This window comes from Typopeltis vanoorti, chromosome 7 (genome assembly GCF_054136105.1).
Source record: "Typopeltis vanoorti isolate ZY-2024b chromosome 7, IOZ_Tvanoo_1.0, whole genome shotgun sequence".
NCBI classification, from domain to species: Eukaryota; Metazoa; Arthropoda; class Arachnida; order Uropygi; family Thelyphonidae; genus Typopeltis; species Typopeltis vanoorti.
In genome coordinates this window covers 130,910,649-130,922,492 of record NC_143555.1, presented here as the reverse complement: position 1 = coordinate 130,922,492, position 11,844 = coordinate 130,910,649, and the positions used below count along the sequence as shown (strand labels likewise).

General features: G+C 34.3%; 1 protein-coding gene across 1 annotated transcript in view; it reads right to left on the bottom strand.

Annotated features, from left to right (window-relative positions):
• Positions 1 to 10,363: 10,363 nt before the first annotated feature.
• LOC150105070 (cardioacceleratory peptide receptor-like) overlaps positions 10,364 to 11,844 on the bottom strand; it is a 151,843-nt gene continuing 150,362 nt past the window's right edge. The window contains exon 8 of the mRNA XM_090396128.1: positions 10,364 to 10,699. Coding sequence (XP_090252254.1) covers positions 10,426 to 10,699 — 274 coding nt within the window. The 3' untranslated portion in view covers positions 10,364 to 10,425. The remainder of the gene's footprint in view (positions 10,700 to 11,844) is intronic.

Sequence of the window (11,844 nt, the reverse complement as noted above, 5' to 3'; positions counted from 1 at the left end):
ATTCGGCGCCCATTTACCCACAACTTAATCCGTGCCAATAATTTCAAGGCAACAAGTGCCACCTGGAGGGAGACTACAGAAACGCGAATACTGGAAGCGTTTGTAGAAAAGTTATTCATAAGCTGCAGTGTATTATAATAGACAAAACGTTATTATTATTATTATTATTTTATTCATATAATTGATAAATAAAAATGTGTCTGGTGATAGAAAACAATTCAGATTCTACCCAAGAATCTAAGAATAGTCCGTCAGAAAGCGTCGTAAAATATGGACTGTTCCAAGTAATGCTGTTTTTTGAAGGTTATATGGGGTCACTTCACTGATTTTTAATTGCTGTGATTGGACAGCTTCTTTGAAGTTGCACCAAGTGCACCGATAACTATTGGGATGACTTTGGAGTGTTTTAGCCACAGTCGGCCAACTTCGATTGTCAGATCTCGATATTTAGTAAATTTTCCAGTTCTTTGTTGTTGATGTTGTTATCACTGGGTACAGCGATATCGATAATCCAAACCTGTCGATGTTCGATAATTGTGATGTCAGGTCAATTGTGTTCCAAATGCCGATACGTTTGTGTTCTAAAGTCCCAGAGAATTTTTGCTGTTTCGTTTTCCAATACTGTCTCTATTTTATGCTGCCACCAGTTATCAGAAGTAGGAAAGCCATATTTTTTGCATACATGCCAATGAACTATTTTAGCCACTTGATCATGGCGCTATTTATAGTCAGTTTGAGCTTTTTTGCTGCAGGCATTGATTAGATGTTCTACAGTCTCATATTTCTGATCGCATAATTTGCATTTGCTGTTATTATTGATGTTCAAACTTTTTGCTTTGATTACATTAGTTTGTAATGCCTGTTCTTGAGCTGCTAGAATAAATCCTTCTGTTTCTTTTTTAATATATCCGTATTGCAGCCATTGCGATGTCTTGTTCACGTCAATTTTGTCCTCAGTATCTCGAAGGAATTGGCCATGCAAGGGTTTATTTTTCCAGCGCACCTATCGGATATTTTGTTGTTCCATTTTGTAATCGGATTTGTTTCCTGTTGCTTTTAGAAGACCCTCTTGTGTAATTGCTTGAAGCATTGGCTCAGCATTCGCTTAATTATTATTATTATTATTATTATTATTATTATTATTATTATTATTATTATTATTATTATTATTATTATTATTATTATTATCATCATCATCATTATCGTCTAATCTTTCCCACGTTAACAGATATTAAGAAAAATATTATCTCACGATGATGCCATTTGGAATACGAATAGAGAAAAAAAGTGAACCGTTAGAGATCTCATGAAAAAACCTGAGGAAAATACTGATTGAGAGTGCAACAGAAAAATGTGGAAAAGTTGATTTCAGAAACACAAAAAATGAAAGTTTATACTGGAGTGAAAAGGTTAAAGAGGCATGCGTGGAAAAGAAGAAATCATATCGACAGTCTCTGGCAAGTAAATCAGCATGAACACTTAGAATTAAGTGAAAAATCTAAGAAATCTGAATTAAGTTTAAAAACAGCTAAAGAAAAATCATAGGAAGAAGAATATAGATGGGTAAATGTTCGGACGGGATTGCAATTTTGCTTAGGAATTGATTGGTTGCTTTAGTACCCTGGATGAGGCAACTAAGATCAAGTTTCGAGGAAGAAAACTCTGAGACTGGATAAAAGATCTTCACGACCCAGAAGGGATTAAATCCAGTTCATTCCAACCAAAGGACACAGGTCGTCGATAATAACTTAGAAATGCAATGAGGAGCACAGTAAACGAAATAACAGATGGCAACAAGTGATAAAGAAACTGAAAACCATGATATTCTGGTTGCTTGGAGTAATTAATTTGAAAGGTGCTGAATGATACAGCACTGAGAGAAATTTTTTGATAGACACTATTCAAGAGGAAAGAAATCACAAGAAAAGGGAAAATAAATGAAAAATATATAATTATATTATTTAATATTTCATTTAATAATTATTGATTATATATATTGGGAAAAGGATTAAAACCAAGTATAAAATTTTTCTTGGTATAAAATATCACACACGCATATATATTAGTGATAGCCTTGGGCTAGATATCTCTGAATGGCTACAAGTGGAGATTGAACTTCCCACTCAGACGCCAAAAGTTAGGACTAAAACTGCCTCGTCATACGGGAATAAAAAGGAGTTAGCTGATTTTTTAAACATTAATATATTAATATATTTAATTATTATTATTATTATTATTATTATTATTATTAAGAGAGACCTCCAGGGAGTCAGAGACTCATCGAGGGAGGCCACATACTACACACACCAGCTATCATACATATTCTTGAATTCATTCACACTGCTTGCACTCACAGCATCCAATGGCAATCCATTCCAATCAAGCACCACCCTCTAAGAGAAAAATCTAGCCCTCACATCCTTCTTGGCAGCTTTCATTATCAGCTTCCAAGGATGCCCTCTCGTCCTTTTCCCACCCTCCATAAATTGAAAAATCCCATCAATTGAAATCCTGTATGACCCTTTCAGCAGTTTGTAAGTCTCAATCATATCATCCCCTCTTTCCCTTGCTTGCTAGTGTCAGCAATCTATAAATTCTAAACCTGTCTTCATAATCAGTATTCCACAATCCTGATATCATTTTTAACACTCGTCTTTGTACTCTCTCCAATATATAAGAATCACATCGGAAACCAGGAGACCAGACCGGCGCACAAAAGTCCAAGTGAGATCTTATCAAGGCCTTGTAAAGAGGCAAAATAACATCCTTATCTTTACATGTGAACGTTCGTTTGACCATTGCAATTTACTTTTGAATTGAATTTGCAATATTTGCAACATGGCTTCTGAACTTCAACTTTCTATCTATTAGCACTCCAAGATCCTTAGCCTCATCAGTTTCTTCTAGCCTAATCCCACCAATATAATACGACATTGGATAGGTAATCATGCCGAAGTGAATGACTTTGCATTTACTGACATTGAACTGACACCCATTTTCCCATGTCCACAATTCCAGCCTATTCAAATCATTCTGCAAGGACTGCATATCAGCAGCATTCATCTTTGCATCATCAGCAAATAACTGTATGTCGCTTGTCAAATCCTTCCCAATATCATTAATGTACAAATTGAATAACAGTGGACCAAGCACTGATCCTTGTGGGTACACCACTTGTTACCTTAAACCACTTTTTGTTATCTGTCAGTCAGCCGTCCTCTTATCCATGCTAATGTATAATCCAAAAAGTAATAGTAATAGCTAAAGTAATCCAAAAGTATCATGGTATATCGATTCCCTTTGTCTAGTTCAATGGTAACATTGTCATAGAATGTGAGCAAGTTGCTAAAATATGACCTTCCCTTAGTAAACCCATGTTGTCCATTGCAAAGTTGAGATTCGCTGTCAACCCATTTCTTAATGTGGGCCCTAACTAATTTTTCTAAAATTTTCACCACCACTCCTGAGATACTAATTGGTCGATAGTTTGATACATCTGTCTTTGCACCATCCTTATGTAATGGAATTATCATACATTCCTTCCATTCCTGCGGAATCTCCCCTGTTCTGAGACTCATATTAAACAGCCTAATCAAAGGAACAGCCAGTTCAGCTGAACATTCTCTTAGTACAAGCGCTGATATCCCATCACTCCCTATTGATGAATTCTTATTAAGTTTGTGCAATTGCTCTAATACCTCGGCCTCACACACCTGCGTTTCTTCATCTAGTGAAGAGGTAACAGTGAGCTCAATGTTGCGTTCACCAGGTTGATAGCTTATAACTTGAAAAATAATTTTCAATTAATGAGTGCCCATTAATTTTAATTAATGGGCACTCATTAATTGAACAACCTCTTCTGTATCAGTAACCCTCACTCCATCTGGATTTAGAAGAGTTATTCTTTCATATTCATTATTTCTTTTACTTGCATCATATCGATAGAATTCTTCTGGGTTGTCTTTAGCACGCAGAGACAGTTTCTTTTCGTAATGAGACTTTGCTTTCCGTACAACAGTTGCGACTATTCTAGCCTGCTGCTTATAACGTTCATAACGGACGTCATCCTTATGCAAACAGTATTCCTTCCACACCGTCTTTTTCTTACGAATCTCTTGCTTAATAAGATTACACATCCATTTGACTCCTACTCTATTTATTCTTCGAACTCTCGGGACACATTCTGATATCGCATCATTTAAATATTGTTTAAATGCTTCCCATACACTGTCGATATCATTTCCATCCAGCAATCGATCCCATTCCACTGAACTCAGTATACTCCTCAGTTGGTCATAATTTCCTGCTTTGTAGTTCAACATGTATCCTTTTCCGAATGGATCATTCATAAACTTAGTCACTTCCCAAGTGAGTACCGCGTGATCACTCTCACCAACTGGAGGCAGAATAGTTACGTCTTTAACTGAAATGCCCTCTGGTACTATAATCAAATCTAGCACTCTTTGACCTCGAGTTCCTTCTGTCAAATGCTACGTGAGGAAGTTGTCACGCAACAGTTCAATAAATGCATTTTCATTCTTCTCATGAGATTCTACTGCTACCCAATCAATATTTGCATAATTAATGTCTCCCATTATGATTACTCTTTTCTCGCTCACCTTTTCTATTTGGGGATACATTTCTTCATCATCAGCAACCAATCCACCAGGTCTGTAACAACACTCCACTATGTAATTGATCTTGGTAGATTCCACTTCACACCAGATGGCTTCAAACTCACTATAACGTGAAATATTGTTAGTAGTATTACTACATTCATAGGTCTCAACTCTAACTGGGTTTAAGTCATCCAATATCATTAGCAGCACGCCCCCCTCCTCTCCTATCCACTCTATCCTTCCTAAAAATTTTGTATCCATGACACTTGATACCAGTTAATAGGTCTGATGCTGATAGCCAGGTCTCGCTAATTCCTACAATCTGAGGTCGCTTCATATTGACTAAGGGAACAAACTCTACCCCTTTATTTCTGATACTCCTAGCATTCGTGCACAGACATAATAATCTAACTTCATATTCTCTAGTATATCCTTGTTTGCAGTCTGCCTGACCCAATTGGGCAACTTGCAGATCTCTATTCTTCTCTAATGTTTTACACATGTAGACATCTTTGCACACATATGATTGGTCCGAACCGGACGAACACAAACCTGAAATCGTTCTCACCTCGTCAACATTCCAATGACAAATCCCATTCCCGTCATTAACACTGTTATATACCATTTTCGCTCTTACACTCACGTCATTCCGCCCTTTATAGTTTAGTTTCCCCGACTCTCTGTGTTATGTTTGATACCAGTTATTAGTTTTTCCAGACTCCTGATACCAAACGAATTCAGGTTTAGGCCATCCCTCTTGTACAAATCCAATCTTCCCTCAAACTCACTGCACACATCCAAAAACTCGCATTCATTCCTTCTACATAGCCTACGCCTCGAATCGTTTGCCACCATAGCCATTCTTTTTGATATATATTTAATTATGTTAATTAAATATATATTTCGTTCTTGATCGTCTTTGTAAAGGACAGAAAGTAGCTTACTCCGAGTTCATTTGTCACATCGCCAATGGATACCAAGATTAACTGATGTGTTCAATCGCACGACATTTATTAGTGTTTAGGCCCTTGACAAAGCCTAGACCAGTGATGGCGAACCTTTTTATCCAGGTGTGTCAAACATCTTTTTTTTTTTTTTAAATATTGATGTTGTCGATGTGCCACTTGCATACATGAATTATAAATTTAACTACATAATCATAGATGGTGACTTATACATATGATATTAGTCTATTTATTTAATAGGACATTGATATAAAATCTATGAGTTCATATTATACAATTAATTTAATAAAATAAAATTACAAACTTTCATTACATTTAATGACTTTTCTGTTGCTGAGTGCTGGTAGAAAGTTGCTTTATAGAAGGGAGGGCTATAGTGTGTACATTTTAATGCTACACAGGCAGTGCTCAAATCATTGCTCAATCTATTTCTCCCTTTCGATTTGTATTATTTAAGGCAGAAAATAGAGTTTCACAAGAGTATGTAGAAGAGAAAATTGTTAGAAGAGCTTTAGCAAAGATTTTAAGAGCATGAAAGTTTTCGGGAAGGCTATTCCACACGCTTAGAATTTCACGGTCTGAATTTTTACACGCGGTATCATGCAGACATTCCCGCTCAAGTTCTTCTAATTCATTTCTAAGAGCAATAAACTTTCTTTTCCAGATAGGATTACACTGGAAGTCGGCTAGTTGCATTTCTAGATCTTTTAAATCCAACCACTCAAAGCCACCTAATTTAAGATCCATGAATTCTGTTTCATCAGGGTACTTTACGAATTGGATTGTTTGTTCCAACATTCGAAATTGATCAAATCTAGAAGAAAACTGCTCAGTTACTGACTTTAGAACTTCGGTAGATTGGTTGATGTGTTGTTCACGATTTTTGGGTCTGCTTTCGTTAAAAATAATTTTCACTCTCGGGAAATACTTAAAATTGTTACTTTCTAAATCACGTTGAAATATTTTGAGTTTATTCTCAAAACTCTTGATCGTGCCAAACATAACGCCGACAGATTTTCCGAAACCTTGCAATTGTATATTAAGTTCATTCAGGTGTAATGAAAAATCTGTGAAAAAAAAAACATCAACTTACTGAGTCAAGCAGAATCGTTCAACTGAGAAAATTCGTGCTCCATGCCCTTCGCATTTAAATATAATTTAATTTTATTTAAACATTCAACAAACCGTTGAAGTACTTGGCCACGAATCAACCATCAAATATTATTGTGCATTAACAGACCATTGTACACTGATTCAACTTCGCTTAAAAGTGAATTAAATTCTCGTTTGTTTAAAGCCCTGGCAGCAATAAAATTAGTTACCTTTGTCACAATTCTCATCGCATCATCCAAATCCTTTAAGCCTGATTTCGCACACAGTGTCTCCTGATGTATAATACAATGGAAACAAACCAGGAGATGACCAACATATTCTGTAAATTGTTTGATAAAATCGACATTACGGCCAACCATGTTAGGCCATATCAGTTGTAATCGAAAATATTTTCGATAAATCTGTCCGTTTCTCATGGAACACTAACAAAACAGTCGCATAGGTCTTTACCTGTCGTGTTTTGAGATAAATGTTCTAACTTTATCAATTGCTCGTACATAGAATCGCCGTGAACATACCTTGCAATAATAGCCAATCGAGCTGATGACGTAATATCTGTAGTTTCGTCGAGACAAATGGAAAAACAATGGCATCAGTTCAAGTCTTGTTGTATTTGATTTTCTATACTAGCAAGCATTGATATAACTCTGTCTTTAATAGCATTCTTACTTAATGGTAACTCTTTCATGCACTTTACAATAGCTTCCTTATTATGAAAGTCCTCAAATAAAAATGGTGCACATTTTACGAAAGCTTCTTTAATATAATCACCATCACTAAGTGGCTTCCCATGTTCAACAATAGTATGTGAAATACTGTAAATTGCGTCTACTAAATTTGAAAGTCCTGAAACAAATTAAATTAAAGTCCCTGATTTTGATTCTGCCAGTTTTAGATGTTGCGATATGTATTCTTTCAAAAGTTTTTTCTAGGAGCCATTTGTGCTTAGTTTCAAATTGTCTTCTTACATTCCAAGTTCTACTCACAGATAGCTTACCACACAATTTACAGAGAACTTTATCGCCTCTATCAATAACACCATATTGTTCAGTCCAGGCATCTTGGAAATTTCTTCCACTTCCTTTCTGTGATAATTTTAGTTTTCTATTAGTGCTAGCTGCCATTGTAAAAGGGTTCATAAATTAAAAAAGAGCACAATTATATACAGCGGTAATTAAGCAGTAATAATTAATAAGAAATAACAATTACTGGAAATGAATTATACACCAGCAACTCAAATTACTTAAGTCGCAGACCATGCAAGACTACCACTACTTCTTTCATCAGGATTGTCAGATTTATTACCGGTACGTTCGTAGCAACCTTGTTACGTTTTACTCTCGTAAGTTGTTACTATTTGCATTATTTAACAAAATTTACTGAATTTATTGCAACTATAAAAATGCTTTCATTATTTACTCAAATAAATTCAATATTTAATGCTGCGAATTATATTTTCTGTTAAAGTGGTTTTAAATATGTTTAGAACTTGTATTACTCAGTCGAGAGACTTGGAATGCATGCATGAACGAATTTCACACAGGAGTCAAATAAAAACTTAAAGTTCGTAATATAAAGGACGTATTTATAAGTTTGTATCGTATAATATTGATAATATATATAAATATTTATAATATATATAAAGGACGTATTTATAAGTTGGTATCGTATAATATTGATAATAATTTTTATAAGTTTTTATAATATCATATGACTGCAGAAATTATAATGATTAAGAAAGAAAATGTAAACTTAAAACGCTCGTTGTTTATAGGCTAACTACAAAATAAATAAAAAAAGGCTAACTATAAAATATAATTATTTCAATAAACAGAAACCTACTTTCGCCTTAACTGAGAGCGATTTTACACGATTTATCGCAGTTTCTTCATCAGAATACCAATATCTTTCAACATCCAAGGTGTGTCACCTGAAACCCTCAAGTGTGTCAGTGCTGACACGCGTGTCATAGGTTCGTCATCACTGGCCTAGACACTAACAGACAAGAGAAAAGGGCATCTTTCATCCCAAGTACATTCGATGCTACTTGGAAATATTCCAACTCTGTTCATGGAGACATTTTTCTTGTTCATATTTGCACAAGAAACCAGAAACTTGTCTCTTGAGACACCTATTTCATCAATAGTTCAGAAACAATTATCGTTTACTGATGAGTAACGAACGGAGAAATAGAACAGCTTGTTGAGAAGGTCACAAACAGGTGGACATCTGGCGCTCATTCTTCTTGAAGTGACGCCCATTGGAGCATATCAAATTTCACTTCTTAAGGATAGGATCTCATTCTTGAATCGCATCTTGAGTTTAATTTTCGAAAGAATAACAAAAAAAAAACAGCAGAAACAAAAATAAATATATGCTATATAAGATGATATATGTATATATATATATATCATCCATCGTCATTCCGTACCGATAACGTAACCCCAGGAAACAATTCTACATTTCATGTGTTCAGTTTTAGAAATCATAACTAAAAATCAGGTCCTTTCAAAAGTAAACTGTATTTTGCATATTTCTAACAAAATGCTTATTTTATTTATTTATTTATAAAAAAGACACATGTGCATTAAAATGGCTATATAAACAGATTTTATTTAATGATGTTTATATAGAGAACAACAATTTTTGTTTATTTTATTCGTCAGCGAATTTCAATTAATTAATATATAAATATTCATAAATTCCTCGATAATATCCAGTAACTATTCATTGGTACTGATATATTGACGAGGAATTTTAGCCTTTTAATAAAATACAATTACTAAAGGTCTGAAAAAGAAACAAATTGGCAATTTAATTCTATAATATCTAATAAAATGCTTTTATGGGAAAGTTTACTTTACAAATAAATGAAATCGTTAATTTTAGCAAATCCTCTTCATATTCGAAGTTTATTCGTTTCAATTCTTTTTTTTTTTTGTTACGACCGTAGCGCCCTCTCAGTTACTCAACATGCATGTCTTTTCAGAGATAATAAATAATATTAGGATATTTCCAATATTGCTTCCATTGTCGTTGTTCTATCATCTTTTTTTTTTTTTTTTTTTTTTTTTTTTTTTTTTTTTTTGTCCTATAACTTTCGAAAAGTATTGATATGAAGTTTTGAGTAGTTTGGGTTAGATTTGAAAAAAAAAAAAAAAAAATCTTTTTTATCGATATTCTTAAGAAAACAGTTTTTCCCCCTCTCATATGATTAGTGTTCTCTTTCTTATGCAGTATTTAAGGTAAAATATTATTCACATATAATTCATCGTAGTGATAAATGACTAGACGATTGTAGACAAGTTGATGGATTATTACAATAGATGGATGGTATTAAAGTCAAAATGGCATTGGTAAATGTGTGTGTATGGAAAAAATGTTCACGTGAAACTAAGAACGCAGACACAAGTCAATAAAAATAATTTGCATAATTTTTTTTGTAATAAAAATACGTTTAATGACGAGAGGTTATTTTTATTAATATATAACTGATTGATATTTAAGTAATCTCTAAATATATTTATTTTGATTATACTGTGTTTTATTTTTGGCATTTTTCTGCATTTTCTTGCTTTTTATTTTATTTTCTTTTTTTAAAGTACTTTTCTGAACGAATACCTCCTAGTTTAAGGAGGGTTGAGCAGTCACGATTACACATGCACGTGGACTAAATAACAGTTTATTTATACAGACGGGGGGAGAGAGAGGAAGGGTCCCCTCACTTCTTACACGCGGGAATTTACAGGATAATGTACGATCTCGCTGCACACTGTATCTTCACGCTCCATTAAAGGCTTCTTGAGCACAGAATTAGAAGGTCGTGACCTCATAGATACCTGCTGAGAGCTGCAACTTCTTCCTGACGATCGGGTTATCGTTTCCGTCATGGTAGTATATTCTGAAGCTCTGGTAATTGTGCTGTCGCTTAGGCGGTGCTGCTGTGCAAACGGAAAACAGCAGCACAGCTTGCTGGCCAGCCAGTTGCACAGAGAAAGCCTCCTGAAAAATAAAATAAAATAAAAAATCAAACCAGAATTACAATAAATTAAGAAAATGAAAAATAGAGTGATTGATACACAACTACGGAAAACTACACTTTATCTCGTGGTCGCATACTCTGATCTTTTTCTTTTTTCTTTTTTAAGTCACTTGCAATGATATTTTTGAGTCAGAACGAACATATGTATATAAGCACGTGTTTTCATTTCACCACATTCTGCTAAATTAATTGTACGAGACGCTTCGAAATAAAAAAAAAATAATAAAATAATTAAAATAATGATCAATCCTCATTCTTTATTTATAATAAAGAAAATAACATAAATAGCAGGTGTAGGAAAATGGGGAGCGAAAATCTGATTTTAGCCAGAAAGGTGATAATTAGATTATATAGTAAAAATAAGTGACAATAAAAACTCTAAATAATTTTATTGTTTTTTCATATTATTCATTCGATTTAAGAAAATATGGTCAAATGATATATAGAAATTAATCTGACTTTTAAGATTTAATGAGAACAGTAATTGATAAAAAGGTGCTAGCTATAATTAATAACAAATAAAAAATAATATAGATTTATATTATTAGTATAAATAATTACTGAAAGTATTATCATTGCTGTTCTAGTATAAATATTATGAGCAATTAGTTTAATAATCCACGAATTTTTGCGATAAAATATCTTGAAACCATTTTATTATTTTAAGACGACATCATAAATTTTAATTTGCTTCTAATTACTACGTCAAACTCCGTGTGGTGGCCGGGATAAGAATGGCACCACTGTAGCCCATGCATGTCGTAAAAGGCGACTAAAATTGGACACAGAGTTTCGCTCTCTTAGGTTTCTTCCGGAATTTTGCTCCCGGTGGGGTGGGGGGTTACATTTCTGGAGGTTTACCCAGAGAGAGCAGTTTAAATCTCTGGGGAGGGTGTTCCCCAGCGGGGCCCGTGATGGCCTTGTTGATGGATGCTTTTCCCTGGAATAGGAGCGGTTCTGCTCAATGGTGGGGGGGGGGACGTCACTGAGTGGAACCAACGCTGAGTTGGACGATCTCGTAGGGAGTGGTATGGAGAATCGTCTTAATTTTTAGAAAGGACTTTACTTAAAAATCTACCCGCTCTAGCCCATGCATGTCGTACGA